Genomic DNA, 20,935 nt, shown 5'->3' on the forward strand with positions numbered 1-20,935 from the left:
TGCACATGCTTCTCACTACTTACAACCCATTCTATTTTCATTTATTGTTTTAATATTTTTATTTGACAGCCTTAATCACTGTTCTTGCTAATGATGATGGCCCTGGAGTTCTAGCATTTAACAACAGTGAGCACTTTTTCCTACGAGAACCGACAGCTCTCTACATCCAGGAGAGTGTGGCAGTGTTGTACATTGTTCGGGAACCTGGACAGGGACTGTTCGGAACTGTGACAGTTCAGTTCATTGTGACAGAAGTGAATTCTTCAATGGAGTCGAAAGATCTGACTCCTTCCAAAGGCTATATTGTTTTAGAAGAAGGTGTTCGTTTCAAGGTACAGGATGAACCTTTACTGAGAATGAATGATTAATAGTTACAAAATAATTTTCTCTTGGAGGAACACCCTAGATCTTAGAAAGAAAAAAAAAAATCCAGGGGCTTCCCTGGTGGTGCAGTGGTTGAGGGTCCGCCTGCCGATGCATGGGACACGGGTTCGTGACCCGGTCCGGGAGGATCCCACATGCCGCGGAGCGGCTGGACCTGTGAGCCATGGCCGCTGAGCCTGTGCGTCCGGAGCCTGTGCTCCGCAACGGGAGAGGCCACAACAGTGAGAGGCCCATGTACCGCAAAAAAAAAAAAAAAAAATCCAGCTTAGGTGATAGGTAAAGACGTGATTAGATTACCACGTGAAAGTGCTCTAGTGCTGTGTTGCCTACATAGAGTGCAACCAGAGAAATTTGCTCCATTAATAAAGTAGTGGAATGCGCAAATAATAAAGAAAATATGCATATTGCTGCTTTAAGTGTTAAGTATATTTAAATGGCATACTTCACTTTATATTGTCTATAAATCATAAACTAAAAGAAACTCCAAGCCATTCATTGCAGTCATTAAGCCATAGCCAGTCATTCTTTTGCCACATTTTCATTAAACAAAATACAACTGCTTCCTTCAGACTGCTTATTTGAGAAGCAAATATCCTGTGTAAACAGGAGTAGCTTATTGGGGGAAAAATGCTGGATTTGGGATTAATCATAAATGTGAACTATACTTGTAGACGTTTACCTTCTGAAACTTCTATTTCTGTATATTAGTAATTTTCTGTTCCTACTACTAAATTTTATTTTTAAGACACAGTTTAAGTTTAAAATAACTAATTGTATTAGCTTAAGATATTTTTTAAGCCAGCTATATAAAGTATAATTCTAAAATAATATACTTTAAACTATTTCATCTAAAAACAGTCCACCTAATTATTAATTTTATTTATGATCAGTTTGTATAAACTTCCATACATTTTTGAATTCATATTCATTTGCATGTCTAATTTTTTCATGTTTCTGGAAATTTAGAACCAACAAGGACACATGTTGATATAGATAAAAAGAATTCAAATTTGAAGTATTTTATGAATTTGCTATTTTTTTACATTCACATGCCTTTTTTAAAAAGTTTTAAATTTTATTTCATTTAATTTTTTGTATATTTTAAATTTATTATATTTCTATTGTGTTTTATTCTTAAAAGACTCTTTTTCAAAGTGTGTTTAAAGACCTTTCGGTTCATTAGGCAAATTAAATTTTAGCGCAAATTGGATTAAATCGATTTTTCTCTCACCCACAAAATTATCTTTTTCTCCACATGTTTTTATTCTGAGGTATAAACAGTAAAATATAAAAATCTTAAGCGTATGGCTCAGTGACTTTAAAAATATGTATACACCAGTGTAACAACCACTTGGATTAGTATATTAAACATTAAACAAACCATCACACAGAAGTTTCCTTCTTGTCCCTTACCCTCCCCAGAGGAAAGTGCTTTCTGGTTTCTGTCACTGAAGACTCATTTGCTAATTCTTGAACTTCTTATAAATAGAACCATACAGTATGTATTCTTTTTATATCTGACTTCTTTTGGTCAACATCATTTTTGGTTTCACACATGAGTAGTTGGTTCTTTTTTTATTGCTCAGTAGCATTTCATTGAATAGACCACTGTTTGTTTATCCATTCTTCTGTTGATAAACATGTGGGTTGTTTCTGATTTGTGCCTGCTGTGGCTATACTGCTTTTTAAGAGTGAATTCTAGGCTAGAAAGAGACTTAATGCAGTTACATAGCCAGGGCAGGATAAAGAAGTAGCAAAAATGAAGATCTAAATTTAATTTTTTAATCTCAGTGATGTTTTCAAATGCCATAGATTTTATTTTTAGACATTTCAGTTAGACTGTGTCACAGTGTTGATAATCTTGAAAGTTGTAACTTGAAACAGTTTTAACTTACTTTATGAGGATCAGTATTAAAGTAAAAAAGAGGTACTGTTTTCCAAAAATACTATTTTGTTGTCATAAATGTTTAGCAAATTACTCTGTATGTGTGTTGCTGAATTCTAGTAACATTATCTTTTGATTGTGTTTTCAGGCCCTACACATATCAGCCATATTGGACACGGAACCAGAGATGGATGAGCATTTTGTCTGTACCTTGTTTAATCCGACGGGAGGTGCTAGACTAGGGGCCCGTGTTCAAACCCTGATAACAGTTTTGCAAAACCAGGCCCCTTTGGGGCTATTCAGTATCTCTGCAGTTGCAAATAGGTATAATTTATTTGTAAGGAAATTGTTACTTCTGAAGCTAAGTAGGAAATAACTTTTGACATAAAGAAAATGCAGAAGAAAACTGATCTCTGACTCTCGTAATGGGGACTTTTAAAATGAGCTCTAGCAGATAGATCGAGAGAGGCCATATGCCCTCTCATAACAGGGAGCATCAAAAACACCTAATCATGTGCTGTACAGGTGTCATTAGAATTCTTATTTTCTCAGAATCCACACTTTCAGGTAAAAGCACTATTTTGTGTTTTCAGTAATATTAAAAAGCAAGAAATAGTTTAACTTATATTTAGCTGCTCAAACCAAATGAATGACTCTTCAAACATATATTAACATGATTGTAGTTTAAAAATTCCCTCTGGAAACTGACAAATGTTTATAGATCTAGTTTTATTAATATGTCAAGAATTTCCTGATTCATTTTTTCTCTGTAAAATGTTTTTAGTTTATGTGAGAAGAAACTTAAGAATGACAAAGCTTTATTTATTTTAGAATATGTAGTGTGAAGTTACTGAAGTTACTGACCCTCAGTATTTTCTTACTATCATAAGTATCAGATAATAGTGCTTTTTAAATGTCTTCATAAATGAATATTTTTGAGCTCTAGAGTCTAGCCTTCCTCCTGTATAAAATTTGTGGATGGATGTCACCTTGACTTGCGTAAATTTAAAAGTGTATTAAATATATACTAGCAATGTGATGTAGGTATTTAACGTGTAGAAATTACATGCTTTTTCTGCTTTCTGCAACTGTTTGTTTCTTTTAGAGCCACCTCTATAGACACTGAAGAAGCCAACAGGACTGTATATTTAAATGTGTCACGTACTAATGGCATTGATTTAGCTGTGAGTGTGGAGTGGGAGACAGTTTCTGAAACAGCCTTTGGCATGAGTACGTTTAGTTTCTTATAAAAACAAAATTCTATAACCAAGAAAGATTGCATGTATAAGATTTACATTTCCCCCCATGAATTGTATCTTACAGATCTGTCGAAAATGGAGAACAGATACCTAATTCTTTTACTGCATTCACAGATATTTGTTGAATGCCTGTCCTGTGACAGGCATGGTACTGAACTCATGGAATTTAGAATTTAGGGGGAGACAGAAATAAATAAGTAAAAATCAATGTGTAGTTTGAGTATAATAAATGTTTTAAAAGTCAAGTTCTAAGTGTTGTGAGAACATCAAGGAATGCTTCCGAGGGGAATCATTGTTTGAACTAAGACTTAATGATGAGTAGGGATTATGCAAAGACTTGAGTTGGAGGAACATAGAAGAGAAAGCGGGAAGCTATCAAGGTAGAAGTCTAGAGTGGGCACTGGGTTTAGAAATAAGGGGGAGTGCTGAGTTTGGAGAGCTAGATAAGACTAGATCATTCAAGAACTTGAAGAATATATCACATACATTAGTCTTTATCTTAGGGTTATGGAAAGTCTCTGAGTGGTCTAGGCATGAGGGAGGGTTCCTATGTATAGATGTGGGGTGGTCTGATCACATTTGCACTTTGAAGGTATCATTCTTGGTGCCAGGTAAAGAATGGATTGGCACAGGAGAAATTAGAGGATGAAGGGAGACAAGCAAAAGGGCAACAGATGATGGTAGCTTGGACTGGGTGATGGACTGGATGTGAAGAAGGTACCTGAGATGACTCTTACGTTTCTAGTTTGTGCAGTTGGATGGAGATTCATGCTGTTCAGTAAGAAAGGGAGTGCCTAATGGAAACAAGGTGTTACTTTGGTGAGGGGAGTAAAATATTTGAATTTGAGTTAACTTTTTAGAAGATATTTCTCTAGACTCAAAAGAAGATCTCTGCTGGAGAGATAAATTTGGGAACCTTTAGCAGGCATATTGTTTTTAAAGTCATGGAAGTTGACGTAAAAACCTGGAAAGCGAGGATGAAGATAGAGAGGGAAGAGGACTCAGACTGAGTCAAATTGAATGACTAGGGAGAGGAGAAGGGGACTTCAGAGACCTGGTGAGAAACCCAGGGGAATGCAGGATTGCAGGCAGCAGTGAAAGAGCGTTTTAAAAAGAAAGGAGTGGTAAATCGTGTCAATTGCTGGTGAGAAGTCCAGTAAGATGAGAACTGAAAAAATACTCATTGTCATTAGCAATGTAGAAGACATAAAATCACAAGAGCTATTTGTATAGAGGGATGTGGACCGAATAACATTTCGAGTGGAAGTGAGAGAATGCAGGCCTCAAATATGTACAACTAGTTCAAGAAGTTTGGCTGAGAAGGGTAGGATCTAGTTAGAGTAGTGATGGGGTGTAGGAGTCAGGGTCTTTGTTTATTTGTGTAGTTTGAAGAGACCTAAGCATGTGTAAATGCTGATGGAAAAGGCCTGGTAAGTAGAGAAGGACTGAATATTTAGAAGAGAAGGGATAATTAATAGTGAGACAATGGCCTGGAAGCCAGGAAGAGATGGGATCCAAAAAAGAAAGATTATGGTTTCTAATTCAGAGTTATCTCATTATAGTTTGGGTTCTGCATGTGTTTTGTGGAAGTGCTTGTGGGAGTATGTGTTGGAGGTTCTTAAATGTCAGCAGACATTGTTTATTCTTCATTCACCATCTTCCGGAATTACGGTAGGGGAGGATTTGACCATGTGGTCCACTTCAGTGCAAAACATTCAGACTCTTAATGCAAAAGTTGTAGTGTGCCTTTAAAAGGTGGCAAAACAGGAATCTAAAATATTGGATTTCTAGGAAAGGATATCACCGATGGATAGTACATAAAAGACACTGACATTATGACTTCATCAACTGGTAATCTAAAAATGATCAATAATTTACAAGGAGCCTAGGTTTCAACTTTGACATTTGTTCTTGGTGCATCATGTTCACACCATTAACTAAAGTTTAAAAAGAACTAACTTTCTATGGGAAACTGTCATGATAATAGAACACACAAGGTGTTTTAAAGGTATTCTTCATTAGGCAGGAATTTTTTGTTTCTGTCTTTGTTTAGTTGTAGCACAGAATTTTAGGACATGTACCTGTTATAGGAGGCTGATAAAACTTGATAGCTACTTGTAGTAGGTGAATCTGCTTTGGCATTCTTAAAATATACAACATGTAAAGTTAGAAATCATTGGATGGGAGTAGTTTCAAATTAATAGTGTAAGTTTTAAAAACTTATCATTTGCATGTTTCCATAAAAAGTGTTTATTATTTCTAAATTTCTCTGTTATATTTTCATCATCTTTATGAAAGCTGATAAAAATCATACTGAACGTATTTCCTTTTAAAGTATAAATTCAGTATTTATTTATAAATATACCCTGGAAAAGTCTTTGTGGGTTTAGAGCACAGTGTTAACAATTTTTCTTGTCTTTGGGTATTGATATTTTTAGTTACTATCTGTTTTGAAGTTCTCTAGTTTGTCTCTTCTCTGTCTTTCTCATACACATACACTTACCATGGAAGCATTTTCACTTCTAGTAACAAACTCACTAGTTTCACTATTTAAATAATAAACAGAATAAAGTTTGGAGAGGATTTTACAGAAGCAAATCACGATTTATGTTTTTCAGGGGGAATGGATGTTAAGTTTTCTATATTTCAAAGTTTTTTGGATGCATCGGCTTCTGGCTGGTGTTTCTTTACTTTGGAAGATTCAGTATATGGTATAATGTTAAGAAAATTGTCTTCTACTGTTTACCGATGGCAAGGGATTTTTGTTCCACTTGAGGTAAACATCACTTATTTTATGGTACACAAACTATAATGTACATATAGATTTTGGATGCCCCGTGAATTACTGTTATTCCTTGTTTCCTAGGATTTACATATAGAAAATCCTAAAACTTGTGAGGCCTTTAATATGGGTCTTTCCCCCTACTTTGTGATTACTCATGAAGAAAGAAATGAAGAAAAGCCTTCTGTTAACAGTGTGTATACATTCACATCTGGATTCAAATTATTCCTGGTAAAAAAAACACTTCACTTTTTTTTGTAGATTGCTTTATTTAAAGGAAAAATCAGATTCTTGAGATTGAGCTAAATAGAAGATAGTGTATGTTCTATGTTAATGTGATAAGGGGTTTTTGGCAAATTGATACACATTTTAGCAAGGTGTCTTAATCCAGGGATATTTTGGTCTTTCTTGAAATGACATCTGGATATGCATACCTGGGATCAGAATGATTTTTCAGGTTTTGAACTTCAAATATTTACTCAGACTATGAACTGTAATTCAGAGCTTTTCTTAGTTAAATTTTCCTTTAAATTTTTTATTCTCACTGTTCTGTCTTCCTTGCAGGTACAAACAATCACTATTTCAGAAAGTTCTCAAGTAAGATATTTTACTTCAGACAGTCAAGATTATGTAATTGTTGCAAGTCAAAGTGATGATTCTGAATTAACTCAGGTTTGATTCTTTTAAAATGAATTTTTTTAATGCCATAATTGAAACACATCAAAGATGTAGTCTGTAGGTTTAGTATAAAAGAAAACCATAATTTGATTATGGTAACGTAGTAAAAAGAATATAGATATTGATTAGTCATAGTTAATTTTTAAATGACAGAGTTTTGAATATTATATTGTCCTCAAGAACCAGAGCAAGTATAATAATAAGCATGAACATTTAATTAGATTTTAATTGCATTGGAAAACATGGAGAAAAATCACACAACTGGATAGATGGTATCACTAAAAATTCATGATTAACATTGCCAGATGGACACACAACGTCACTCCAGAAATCCCGTATTTCTCTAGTAAACTGTATCACAGTGTCTTAATAATATTTATTTGATAATTTTCGTCACTCCTCAGATTCCCATACCTGCTTCTCATCTCTTCACTTTCAGCTCATGACTTTGTTGAAATGAAAGCTACCAGAAAGATTACTCATCTTCCCAACACCAAATTCAGAAACTGTCTTGAAAACCAGTCTTATTCCTGCCTCCTGTTACAATGGCAGAAGTGTTTCTTCTATATAAGACAGGTGCCTAACATAGGCTCCCCTCTTGCCTTCATAAGGGTCAGTTATTCCCTCTAGTGCCACCGTAACTAGCATCTCTCTCTCTCTCTCGGATTATTACAGTCAGCATAAATGTAGGATTTCCAAGCTTAAAAAGTGATTTCTCTTCTGATCTTATCCCCCTTTTCTTCCTGCTTCATTTCTTTTATCCCCTCTATATTGATACCTTGAAAGAATTTTCTACTTGCTTTGCAAACTTCTTCATGGTCACCAGTGACAGCTGGGTTGCAAATACAGTGGGTATTTTTTTCTGTCATTATTTTGCATTGCTTCCCATCTGCACTTGACAGTCACCTCATCCTCAAATTTAAACCATCTCTTCTCTTGATTTTTGAACTACCACACAGATTTTCATTCTTTCTTTCTGTGTCTCCTTCTCAGTCTCCAATGCCACTTCCTTCTCCCTTTTCTGAACTTAGATATCTTGAAGTTTTTCAGGTTCAGTTTTGGCTCACATTTCTTTTTTCTTTCTCTTCACTCACTCTGAGTACTTTTATCAGTCCTATGGCTTTAAATATCAACTATAGGGTGTCTTCCAAATTTATCAGTAGCCTTTCCTGTGTACTCTAGATTTTGTGTCTAACTACCTGTTGGCATGTACACATAAATATGTTCTAGGTATCTAAGATTTAACATATCTCAAATTAAACTGTAGATTTTCTCTATGAAACTTGTTTCAAGTGTTTGCTTTCATCTCGGGAAATAGTAACCTCATAAATGCAGTTGCTTGAGAGAGAGTGCTGGGTGGTATCTTTTTTAAAAAATATTTATTTATTTATGTTTGGCTGCGTTGGGTCTTTGTTGCTGCGCACGGGCTTTCTCTAGTTGAGGTGAGCCGGGGCTACTCTTTGTTGCGGTGCACGGGCTTCTCATTGCAGTGGCTTCTCTTGTTGTGGAGCACAGGCTATGGGTGTGCAGGCTTCAGTAGTTGCAGCACGTGCACTCAGTAGTTGTGGCTCGTGGGCTCTAGGGCACAGGCTCAGTAGTTGCGGTGCACGGGCTTAGTTGCTCCACGGCATGTGGGATCTTCCCGGACTAGGGATCGAACCCATGTCCCCTGTATTGGCAGGAGGATTCTTAACCACTGTGCCACCAGGGAAGTCCATATCTTTCTTGATTTCTGCTGATTATTCATTCCCACCTAATTTATTATTAAGTGTTTTTGATTATATCTCCTGATACTATTTTGAGTACAGATGTTTCTTTCCATCTCTGCTTCTTCTTCCCTAATCTAGGTCCCCATCACTTCTCACCGTGCTAGTAGAATAGTCTCCTAGCTGGTCTCCAAAATTCTCTGATCTCCTCAGATCCGTGTTTCAAGTAGCTGGAGTAGTCTTTTAAAAATATTAATTCATGTTGCTCCTCATTTTGAAATTATTCAATGATGTCCAATTATGTTTGGAATAACTTCTAAATTATTTAATATGGACTGTAAATAGGATAACCATATGTCCTTATTTGCCCACCACACTGCTGGGTTGTGCCTGTTGTCCTACAATGATTAAGACTGTCTCTTTCACTCTTTAAAGCATCCCTGTGTTAAATTATATGGGCACCTTAACAAAAGGTACCTCTCCAGTATTATCTTCATTCCCCCAGTGCTGTCAACTGCATTCTAGCTGCACCGGTCTTCATTCAGGTTATGACAAACTTTTTCTGCATTAGAAACTTTGTCATGTCATTCTTTCTAATTTTATTTCCTAGGACATTCATAATTCTCTATCATACCTTCCTAATTGTTGAGTACTTGTCTCAGTTTAGTAGTCATACATTTATTTAATGATTGATGTATTTATTGTTTGCCTTTCCCTAGTAGTTAATAAGATCCATAAAGGAAGAAGTGATTCTGTCCCTTCTTGCATAATGCTTGGCTTATATAAGATTCCCAGTTTTTATTGAATAAATATAATTCTTTGTGAAATTGACCGGATGGCATAAGAAATCAGGTAGATTCAGGGTTTTCTTTCAGTTTAAAATACATGAACACTCACCTGAAACCTTGTATGCAGTGCCACCTTCAGGACTAAAAAGTTTAGGTGTTTTTCTTTATATTCTATTGCTTGAGCAGTGGGTAATGATAATACAGCATTAGAAAGTTTCTTATCTCACTCTGAATTTTTCATATTTAAATAAATTTTCTCCTATTTTTGGCTTCCCCTTCTCTTGCTGTCACCCACCCCTGCCCAGATGTATATTTGAAATTGATTTATTTTCAAATAACTTCTCTTTCATTCTCTGTGTGTGTACTCAGGCACACACACATACACACACAGATAAAAAGAGGGAGAGAGCAATGAGAGAGGATCAGTTTTGATATTTTCTCATTTATGAAAGTATCTTCCTAACTAAGTTAAGGGGTCTAGGAGAGTAAACATGTGATATTGGCTAAATTCTCACAAGTGCTGAATTCCTAGTCATGAGTGTTTTGTGTCTGATCATTCCCTGCAGGTCTTCAGATGGAACGGAGGAAGCTTTGTGTTGCATCAGACACTCCGTGTCCGAGGTGTGCTGAGCATGGCCTCATTCACCAGAGGAGGTGCTATGTTCTTAGCCATTTCCCAGGCTAATGCCAGGTCAAACTCCCTTTTACTCAGGTGGTCTGGAAATGAGTTTATTAACTTTCAAGAAGTTCCCATCAGTGGAACAACACAAGTTGAAGCCTTGACTTCAGGCGATGATATTTACTTAATTTTTGCCAAAACTGTTTTAACAGGTAAGACGATTTAGTGTTTGCAATGCATACATAGTTGTTATCGAAATTATCTTCCATTCATTTTATGTTCATATGAAAATGGTCTTGTAATAATTTTTTAGCTAATCCATAGTATGTTTCTTGATGGATCTAAGTATTGATTGTCAGCTAACAGATGGATTTTGGGAAAAAAGAAAAACATTTTAAGTGTTATGTCCATAACCTGTGGGTGTTCTAAACCACTACTTTAAAGATATTAAAATAAAATTGGGGATGGGTGGGTAAAGTAGAAAGAATTATGAAGATTTTACACCCAAGGTACAAACAGGTAACTTTTTATATGGCTGTACTTGGGATGCCATGGGTAATCTGCAGTGGTAATAAATAGTGCCAAGCAACATTCAATAAGACCATTTAAAAATGTTCTCTGAATACAAATGTGCTTTTCTCTGCTTAGTAGGACTTTCATAGGTAAAATTTCAACATTCCTGAAAAATAAAACATTTGTTACTATTTTTTTGATATCAGATCATGATTAATGGTTAAACCATGTATCAATATATACTTCATGTGGTAAATGCAAGAAGACTTTTAAAGTGTTTCCTACTAAATTGTATTTTTGTTTAATTGAATGAATTCTGAGAAATGTCCTAAATTTGTTTCTTTAGTAAAGTTTAATATTTTTATTATAGTTTTATTGTGTAATTTTGTCATTTTTTTCTGTAACTTTTGCCTTCAGATTTGCCTTTTATTCTGTTATTGTAGGAGATCAGAATTCAATTGAAATTTTCATCTGGGGGGGAGGACAGTCTTCTTTCAGATATTTTCAATCCCTGGATTTTGCTACTGTTAATAAGATCCACTTCTTCACACCAGCCTCAGGAATAGGTAAGGGCATTTTAAAAAACATTTTTATTTATTTATTTTTGGTTGCGTTGGGTCTTTGTTGCTGTGCACGGGCTTTCTCTAGTTGCGGCGAGTGGGGGCTTCTCTTCGTTGCGATGTGCAGGCTTCTCATTGTGGTGGCTTCTCTTGTTGTGGGGCACGGGTTCTAGGCGTGTGGGCTTCAGTAGTTGTGGCTCGTGGACTCTAGAGCGCAGGCTTGGTAGTTGTGGCGCACGGGCTTAGTGGCTCCGCGGCATGTGGGATCTTCCCGGACCAGGGCTCAACCCCGTGTTCCCTGCATTGGCAGGCAGATTCTTAACCTCTGCACCACCAGGGAAGCCCCCATACGTTTTAATTTTAAAAACAAAACCTTTTGTAAGAAGGGTTTTCATTGCTTTTTTGTTTTTGCAGATCTCTTTAATGTCTGGTTTAATAGTTCGATTCTCATGTTTGCATCTGTAATTCAGCCTTTTTCAATAATAGCAGTCATCTGGCCTCTGGAAGATCCCACTGTGCACTCATGAGAGAATGAGAGTGAAGTAGACAAACCGCATCTTAGTATTATTAGGGAAACAGTTTTGACCTCACAGAACCTCTTGGAGGGTCTCAAGGACTCTTAAAGGTCCTTGAACTCACTCTGAGCATTACTGAGGTAGAGAAATCCTTGAAGGCATTTCAAAGGCAGGTGATGATCCAAGGCGTGCTTTTCAACTCCAACATGCTGGGTGCAGTTTGCAGCTGTCCGGGCAAGAGTAATGGAGAAGGCTTTTTGTGTGGTTAGAGGTGAGGGACTAAAATCAGGAGGACATTAGTAAGAGGACATGTTGATGCATGGGGGTAGTTCAATTCACAAAAGTTAAAAATCTGCAGAGGAAATGCTGTTGAGAAGAGTAGAGGATTTCGCACAAATACAGGAATCTATTCTTGGGTTTTTCTCTTAGGTGCCGCACTGCTGCTTTCTCTATCAGGTGTTATATACTTTAGGCACTGTCACCTTCAGTCATCTCAACTGCTGATCAGGACTCAGAGGTTATTTACCTCATTTTTCATAGTAGATTGTTTATCTCATTGTACTTTGCTTCCATGTGTCCTACTCCCCCCTCCTTAGCCCTGCGTCCTCCCAGGTGTTCATGCCACGTGCTCCCCTCGCTCTGGACTCTTACATCATTTTCCAGCCTCCACCCCAGGTTTACTCTGCTGACAGTCCTGTGTCTGTCTCTGCTCTGCTCTGCTCATCCTCTTCTTAAATAACTTCCCTTTACATTGTCAGCCTGTGACAGGCCATATAAACCTGTGATGTTACCCTGTGATTTCCAACTCTGTGACTTTCTTATCATTCACTCAACAATTGATTTACTGAATAAATTATGTATCCTTCATCATGTATTTGTTTAGCTTTTGTTTACTTGTCCTTTAATTTTGTGCCTTTATCATTTTTGCTTTCCTTATACCTCAAGTTTTCAAGTGGACTAACTACATCTACTTGAGTCACTTATTATGATTCAAAATAGTTGCTTAATGAATGTTTTTAAGGATGAAGAGTGCTGCCTGAATGGGCCATTAATTGAAGTTATAGAATTCTCTTTAAAGGCTTAAAAAAATAGAATAGGCACTCTTTCTAAAAGAATTTGTGAAAAATTCTGCCAAAGGCTTGTTCCCTTTATTTCTTTTGTTTCTGTGACTTGAGGATGTAGAAATATGAAAAGATTATAGGTAATTATTTAGAATGGCTTATTATAGATGCCCTGAAAGCTGAAATTATGCATTAAATAATATTCAAGGACTTTCTTATTTTGAATGTGTCAAATATTTTATTAAATGTATTAGATTAGAGCCATGACTGTGAGGCTTACATATTTATTCTGGTTAATGGCTTGACAGAGATTATTGGGTAGTGACTGAATTCTTTAAATGGCAGAGGAAGAATGAATATGACAGAGACTGCAAAGACATATAAACCTAGCTTCCCCTTCTCCCTTTTCTCCTTCATTATTTAATAGATATTTCTTAGTGCCAGTTATGTGCCCAGCACAGTGGTAGACCCCAAGGAAAAAAGGGTAAGCAAAATCAGGTATAGCCCTTGCCCTGAAGAAGTTCAACATCTAATAGGGAAGAAGGCCATTATATATAATCACACAAGTAAGTTTTTAGGTACAAACAGATAACTGCTATGAAAGAATAAAGTACTTGCATAACACGAAATGGAGGGGAGATGAATGACCTGGTCTGAGGGATGCCCAGAAAGCTGTCTTAAGGAAGAAACATTTAATTGTGGACCATAGGATATGTAGGAGTTAATGAGGCAAAGACTTGAGCATGAGGCAGCCTCTAGGCAAAAGGAGCAGCAGGGGTCAAGAGGTCAGAGTGTGGCAAAGGACCAGGAAGAGGCCAGTGTGGCAGTGAGGGGAGAGTGGTCCAGGGTATAACTGAAGATGTAATCAGATAGGCCAGATAGGGACTTAAAGGGCTATTGTCTTTATCCTGTAAGTATTAGGGTGCCTTTTATGAGAACATAATGAGGAGATGGAAGATAGAAGGGTTCAGAGAGAGAAAGAGAGAGGGAGACAGACACAGAGACAGATATTGTGTGTGAGAGTGAGTGAGTGTTTATATGTGTGTGTGTGTGTTTGTGTGTGTGTGTGTTTTAAAAATGGAATGTAGGGCTTCCCTGGTGGCACAGTGGTTGAGAGTCTGCCTGCCAATGCAGGGGACATGGGTTCATGCCCCAGTCCGGGAAGATCCCACATGCCGTGGAGCGGCTGGGCCTGTGAGCCATGGCCGCTGAGCCTGCGTGTCCGGAGCCTGTGCTCCGCAAAGGGAGAGGCCACAACAGTGAGAGGCCCGCGTACCGCAAAGAAAAAAGAAAAAATGGAATGTTGACTGCCAATAGGAGAAAAGCTTAGAGGCTGGTAAGAGAAAATGTCTGTAGACAAGCTGGAGGCTCTTAGCACAATTCAGACTGAAGATCTTGAATGCTGGAGCTTGGAAAGTGGTAGGTGATACAGGTGCAAAATCAGAGAAGTAGATTAATTCAGAAGCTGTCTCTCAAGTAAAATCCCGGGAGTTGATGGTAGGTTGCATATGGGGGTAGGTAAGAGTGAATATCAAGGATGAGCCCTAATTTCTGCAACTAATGGATGAGTGGTAGTCCCTTAACTATTATGGTGATCACGGGGAGGAAACCAGGCTTTTGGGGGCAGAGATAATGAGTTTTGTTGGGATAATTTGAAATGCCTTTGAGTCTTGATATTTAGATACCAATAAGTGTTACTGGTTGGAGCTTAGAAGAGAAGCCTAGACCACAGCTACACATTTTATACGTACAGAGGGTCATTTTACTACAGACAGAGGTGAAATTGTCTAGAAAGAGACTGTGTAGTATGTATGAGAGAGGGGGGCCTTGAACCAAGTTCTGCTGAATTCCACTTTTTAAAGAGAATATATGATAAAGGAGTCAGGAAAGATGGAAATCTATAGCTAACACATGCTGAATGTTTATTATGTCCAAGGTCCTATTCTAGTCCTTTACTTTATCTCGTTTAATCCTCAAAGCTCTGTATGCTGCTGGAAAAATTCACCCCTCCCTCCCTAGTCCCTGAGCACTCTCAGTTTCATCAAAACGATTACCTCTGGAAATCATGGCCTTTGGAGATTATTTGTATTAATTCATCACTCTCCTCATCCCTGTTTGATCATCCTAAGAAGACCAGGCCCCCTGGGGATAAAGAGACCGTCTTCCCCATGTGGTCTATGCATGCTGTAGACCATATGAGCCCTAACTGCCAGACCAGATGCTCAACTCGCACCTCCCCCAACTCCCCTTCCGTAATGCCCTGTGTATTGTATCTCAGACGTTTGTCAGAATCTTCCCTTCATCTCAATGCTCTGGAGCTCAGCACTCTCCTGAGGACACTGCTTCTCATGCAGCCCTCTTTGGCTGCTCTGTCTCTTACTGGTTCCTTTTATATTCCCAGATCTCTAAATGTTAGGAATGCTTGCTTTTTCATTTAGTCATGGAACTTTTCTTTGTCTACACTCAGTTTTTAAATAATATTATCCAGTTTCCTTCCTTTGGGATATTTTTTCTTTTCTTTTCTTTTCTTTTTAAATAGTTTTGCTGTATGGAAGAGAATTCTGTAATCAGTACTAGTTAAAAATCCTGTTCCCCAGAGTAGATAGAGATTTAGGGAGTTTTTTTCCCCCCCTTATAAATTCCCTGTCTAATATTATCTTGAACAAATATGAATGTCTGTTTTCTGAGAAAGTACTCTCTGCATACATATATGTAGATTTGAGCCCCTACAGGTCCTGCTCTGAATGTCTGATTATCTATTTGCTGCCTTGTCATTCTGATCAGATTGCGAGGAATTGAATAGGGTATATCTCTAAGGGTTAAGATAAATAATCAGGGATGTTCAGAACACTTTAGTTTATGATTTTGGTTAGACTATAGCATCACTTAAACTTGAGAGATGTGATTCGTCTGAGGAATTTGCTCTTTACTGAATGTATATGACTTTATAAAACTTTGTGAAAAATGTTTGATCAGTTTTAAAATGAAAGTTTATTAATAACGATCTTTTTTGATCTTTATTATGTAATATTTACTAAACTGAAATAGTACTTAAATTAATTACCATAAGTAAACATTATCAATAGTTTTTGATATTTAAGAGTAAGGATATGGGATTTTCCATTTCAACCTATTGGCTAAAATTTTAGAAGAGTCTCATGGTTTCTGGTTCTACATGTTATTTTAATGCCCAGTAAAACTTATTTGATATCTTCAGATTCCAGTGTGTTTTTCCAAGTACTGGAATTTGTACATTTCTGCATGATTTCCTACTTTTCTTCCCAGTTTTAAGTCTGAAGATTGCTTAATGGTATACACAGAGTAGTAAGCCCCCTTCCCCTCCTAATTTCTGCAGATGTAAATATATGCCATTGCTTTGAACTATTAAGAGCATGCTTTCCTACTAACATTTCGGAAAGCATTGGCAGAATATACTCTAAGATCATAAATTTGTTAATATCCTTTGGACACCTTTAAGAATTTATCAGGTGGAAATAAATAAAATGATGAATGCTGTCTCTAATTAATATTCACAAGTTAAATAGAATACAACAATAAACATCCAATGTAGGGGAATAATTAAATATATTTAAAAAATCAACTGTAGATTAGTATCTGTATATTAAAATTATAAATCTGAATGCTGTATAGCGAAATATAAAGCTATATATATGTATAAAATGTATACTATAAATATAACATTAAGCTTTTTAATTAAGATTTTTTGTATTTAGACTGTGTCGATTATGAATTCATATGAATGGTGACTGGAAAGGAAAATATAAAAATGAAACATTTAGTGGTGGGATTATGAGTCTTTTTCACTTTAAAAATATCCTACCATGCTATCCAATAAATAAATATTAAGATGAATACAAAAGAGTCCAAAATTCATTTCGGTTTTATCATCCAGTGATTTTTTTTTTTTATTAAGTGGATTGTGGGTACACTGTCAGACCGACTTGTACCTTCCACAGTATTTAAAAATTATTATTTATATCTAGTTATTTCAGAAATTGAATCATATTTAGTTACTGCAGCAATCAAAATGGAACTTTGAGAGGTGGGAGGGTTTTGCTGTGGGGAGCTGGTAAGGTGACATTCACTTTTCATTCTCGCTGCCTTTTCTTTCCTTCCTCTAGTCCACATACTTCTTGTTGGCCAAGCTGTGTCTGCTCTTTACTGTTGGAATTCAGAGCTGAATCAATTCTCTTTTATTCTGGAAGCACCATCTGCTCATGATGCAGCCTCTGTTACAGTAAAGTCCCTTAATTCAAGCAAGCATTTAATTGCTCTTGCGGGAGCCATCCACTCACACACATATGAACTGGCCTATGTCTCGAGCCAGTCTGACTTCATTCCTAGGTAGGTTCAACATTTTATGCTGAATGTCTTTGTCTCACCATAATTTTATATGGTACCTAACTTCTGAGTCTTTATCTAGTGATGGAAGCATATACAAAATACAAGAACTATTAATAAGCCAGAAGTTTGGTTATTATCCATATTTCTAATATCTATTCTACCAAGTTAATTAGTGATATATGAACATTTTGGATTAAAATTTTACTTATGAAATGTGATTTCTGCAAACTTTTAATAGTAATCAGTATTATGAGAATTTTATGATTAATCTACCATTTGTATGTCTTTAATTTGTTGTAGTTGACTTATTTTATATATACTTCTTATGCTAGTTCAGGTGAATTGATATTTGAGCCTGGAGATAAAGAAGCTATAATAGCGGTAAATATCCTTGATGATACAGTTCCAGAGGAAGATGAATACTTCAGAGTTCAGCTTAAAAATCCCAAAGGAGGAGCAGAGATTGGTATTAATGGTTATGTAAAGATAACTATTCTGTCTAATGATGATGCCTATGGAGTGGTTGGATTTGCTCAGGTAAAGATTCCACACTTTGACGTCAAATGATTTATTCATTGTATTTATTTATTAGCTGCTATCAACGCTCAGTGAGTGTCTTAAGCCTCTCTTCTCTTCCTTTCCCTGCTTCATTCCGAACTCTGCATTATAAGGTGAATTCTACTGATGATTGAAATTTATAGACTTGCACAATGGACCCTTGAGTCAACTTGTCTTAAACTTTTTTTTGGTACTGATTCCTTTCCTAAGATTGAATTCGAAATGTTACCAGTTGGCCTTGGTCCAGGAGTTTGGCTCTGCTCTTATCCTTGTTTCCAGAGGGTAATGGTGAAGCAGATTCCAAATACACACTATACACTGTGTCTTGTCACGCACATCACCTACAAATATATTACTGTCCTTTTACGCCTTTGTTACTTCTGTGTATTAAGAGAAAGAGAGAGACGTTTGTAACTGTATGTGCATTGTACACATGGAGATGCTTTCTCCTGAGGAAAGAGAGCTATCCAGTTATTCCAGTTTGACTTCCATACCCAGACTTCATATTCCTTTAACCAATGAGCAAAAGGACAAACCTTCATATTGCATCATTTAGTCCTATTTGCAAAATGTATCACGATTTCTTAGTTAGAGTTACAGCTGCAGGTATCTTGTGTTTTTCTCTGAAATATTCTGCAAATAAGGAAAGCTGAACTGAAACTGACTTAAAACACCTAGGGCGTGTCCACAGAGAAGGTGGGCTTGGGGTTGACTGGATACTCTGCTGTGTCACTATGGCTCAGATTCTTTTCATCTGTGTATTTTGCCAGCAAAAAGCTAACCTTTCGTTTCGTTGTTTGAAAGCTGATGCTATCATTAGGGCTACTGCTTTCTTGTTCATGTCCATTTGCAGAGAGAGAGATGCTTTATGTGGCTCTCTGTGTAAGGAAGAAGTTTCCCAAAAGCCTCTTCTTATGTCTCATTGGCCGGAACTGGGTAACAGGCCCACTTACTCAGTCATTTATTCATTCATGTAGCAGGTATTTAATAAATACCTTCCATGTACCAGATGCTGTTTCAGATACTAGAGATATGTTAGAAAATAAAACAGTAAAAATTTCCATCCTCCTGGTCCTTAAATTCTAGAGAGGACAAGGGGAGACAGACAATAAGCAAAGACAAAAGAAACATCTGTACCATAGCTGATGTTAATAAGTGCCATGGAGAAACATTAGACAGGGAAGGCAGATGGTGGGTGAGGGAGGAGGTGGAGGTTGTATGCTGGGAAATCAAAAAAATCAGGGAGGGCTGTGCTGAGCAAGTGACATAGGGCAAAGGCCTGGAGGAGATGAGGGAGGGAGTTTTGTGCATATCTCAGGGGAGAACATTCAAGGCAGGGGCACCCATCAGCAAGAGCAGAGGCCTGGACGTGAAGCCTTGCTCCTCCGGTACAGCAAGAAGGCCACTGTGGCTGAAGCCAGTTACTAGGGGAGATGAAGGGCCAGGGCCCTGTGTCGGGGTCCCCACCAGCACCCACAGTTGTGACGACTTGCTAGGAGGACTCACAGGATCAACATTTAGTCTTTCGCATGTCTCTGATTTATTGGAGTGAAAGGTTACAAAGCACAATCAGCCAAGAGAAAAGGCTTATGGGTGAACTCCAGAGGAAACCAGGTGCCTTCTCTCCCAGTGGAGTCACACAGGACACACTTAAATTCCCCCAGTGTCAAGTTGAGTTGTGATAACGCATGTGAGTGTTGCTGACCAAGGAAGCTTATTAGAGACTCAGTGCTCAAGGTTTTAACTGGGGGCTGATCACATAGGCACCCTGTACCTGGCATAGAACAAAATTCCAGAGTCCCAGAAGGAAACGGACTGTTTAGTATCAACCACATTGTGTGTACAAACAGTTCAGGCACAAGAAGCTGGTTATCAGTTCTGTGGGTGGTGAGAACCCTCCCGATATCCAGGTTCCCAGACATCAGCCAAGAAGGAACCCCGTAGGCCTTTTGAAGGATAGCGGTCAGGCCTGCTACCTTAACTCTTTCCTGCACGAGCCCCTTAGTGTTTTCATGAGTTTGGCCTCTGAGGGAAACTGGGAGCTTTTGGAGGATTGGGGTGAAAGAGAAATTTGATCCAACTAGCACTTTTTTTTGTGTGTGTGCGGTTCGCGGGCCTCACTGCTGTGGCCTCTCCCGTTGCGGAGCACAAGCTCTGGACGCGCAGGCTCAGCGGCCATGGCTCACGGGCCCAGCCGCTCCGTGGCATGTGGGATCTTCCCGGATCGGGGCACGAACCCGTGTCCCCTGCATCGGCAGGTGGACTCTCAACCACTGCGCCACCAGGGAAGCCCCCAACTTGCACTTTTAAAGGACATTCTCTTCATAGAATTGAGACTAGATTGTAAGTGGGCAAGGACAGAAATAGACTAGGAGGCTGTTGCAGTAATTCAGCAGCAAATGATAGAGCTATGGGGAGCAGGGATGTGCCTTTCACCAAGACACAACCACTGTAAGAGAAGCAGTTTGGGGGGATAAGATTGGACTTACTAATACCCTGAGTCAATTCCTTGCAAGGATCGTAGGGTCACCCTGTTACCCGCTCTGTCCCATCTCTGGAGCCAAAGGCAGGTCAGCTTCCTCTGAGGCACCTCTGCCCAATAGAAATATAATATGAGCCCCTGGGTAATTCTGAGTTTTCTAGAAGCCCCATTAAAAAAGTAAAAAGAAACAGGTGAAGTCAGTTTTCGTGTTATATTTCATTTAACCCAATCTATTTGAAATATTATTGTTTCAACATGTAATCAACGTAAAATTACTTATGAAATATTTCACATCCTTTTTTTCCCCATATTTTGTCTTCAAATCCAGTATGCATTTTTACACTTAAAGACTAGTCACATTTCAAGTGCTCAGTGGCCACATGTGGCCAGGAGCTGCTGTGTAGGACAGAGTAGCTCTAAGATGTGAGCTGCGCGGGTAGGGTTAGAAAGAAAGCAGACAACTTCTTTCCCCACCAGGTATTCACATGACTTGTTTCCTCACTTTGTTTCCTCTTTGCTGAAATGCCATCTTACCGAAAGGCCTTTTCTTGCTGAACATTGTGACTCCCACCATCATTCTTTATTACACCTTAATCTTCCTTATGGCACTTAACAATGGCCTGATTGGTCTATTGCCAGTTTCTTTTTTTACTAGAATTAAAGACTATGAGAGCTGGCATACTGATTTCCTCACAGCTTTCCCTGAACCAGACAAGTGCCTGGCACTCTGTAGGTGCTTCCTGTGAGCCTGTCATTATGCAGGGGAGGAAACAGAAGACT

The 20,935-nt window shown here is 37.9% G+C and overlaps 1 protein-coding gene across 1 annotated transcript in view; it reads left to right on the plus strand.

The window, feature by feature from the left end:
• Positions 1 to 20,935, plus strand: part of ADGRV1 (adhesion G protein-coupled receptor V1) — a 520,998-nt gene that overhangs the window by 115,162 nt on the left and 384,901 nt on the right. The window contains exons 44-53 of the mRNA XM_029215616.1: positions 70 to 332; positions 2,418 to 2,593; positions 3,375 to 3,499; positions 6,147 to 6,304; positions 6,395 to 6,541; positions 6,875 to 6,982; positions 10,049 to 10,313; positions 11,058 to 11,180; positions 16,893 to 17,115; positions 17,448 to 17,652. Of these exons, the coding sequence (XP_029071449.1) occupies positions 70 to 332; positions 2,418 to 2,593; positions 3,375 to 3,499; positions 6,147 to 6,304; positions 6,395 to 6,541; positions 6,875 to 6,982; positions 10,049 to 10,313; positions 11,058 to 11,180; positions 16,893 to 17,115; positions 17,448 to 17,652 (1,793 nt within the window). The remainder of the gene's footprint in view (positions 1 to 69; positions 333 to 2,417; positions 2,594 to 3,374; positions 3,500 to 6,146; positions 6,305 to 6,394; positions 6,542 to 6,874; positions 6,983 to 10,048; positions 10,314 to 11,057; positions 11,181 to 16,892; positions 17,116 to 17,447; positions 17,653 to 20,935) is intronic.

This window comes from Monodon monoceros, unplaced genomic scaffold, assembly GCF_005190385.1.
Source record: "Monodon monoceros isolate NGI ecotype Baffin Bay Population unplaced genomic scaffold, NGI_Narwhal_1 Super_Scaffold_12, whole genome shotgun sequence".
Lineage (NCBI taxonomy): Eukaryota > Metazoa > Chordata > Mammalia > Artiodactyla > Monodontidae > Monodon > Monodon monoceros.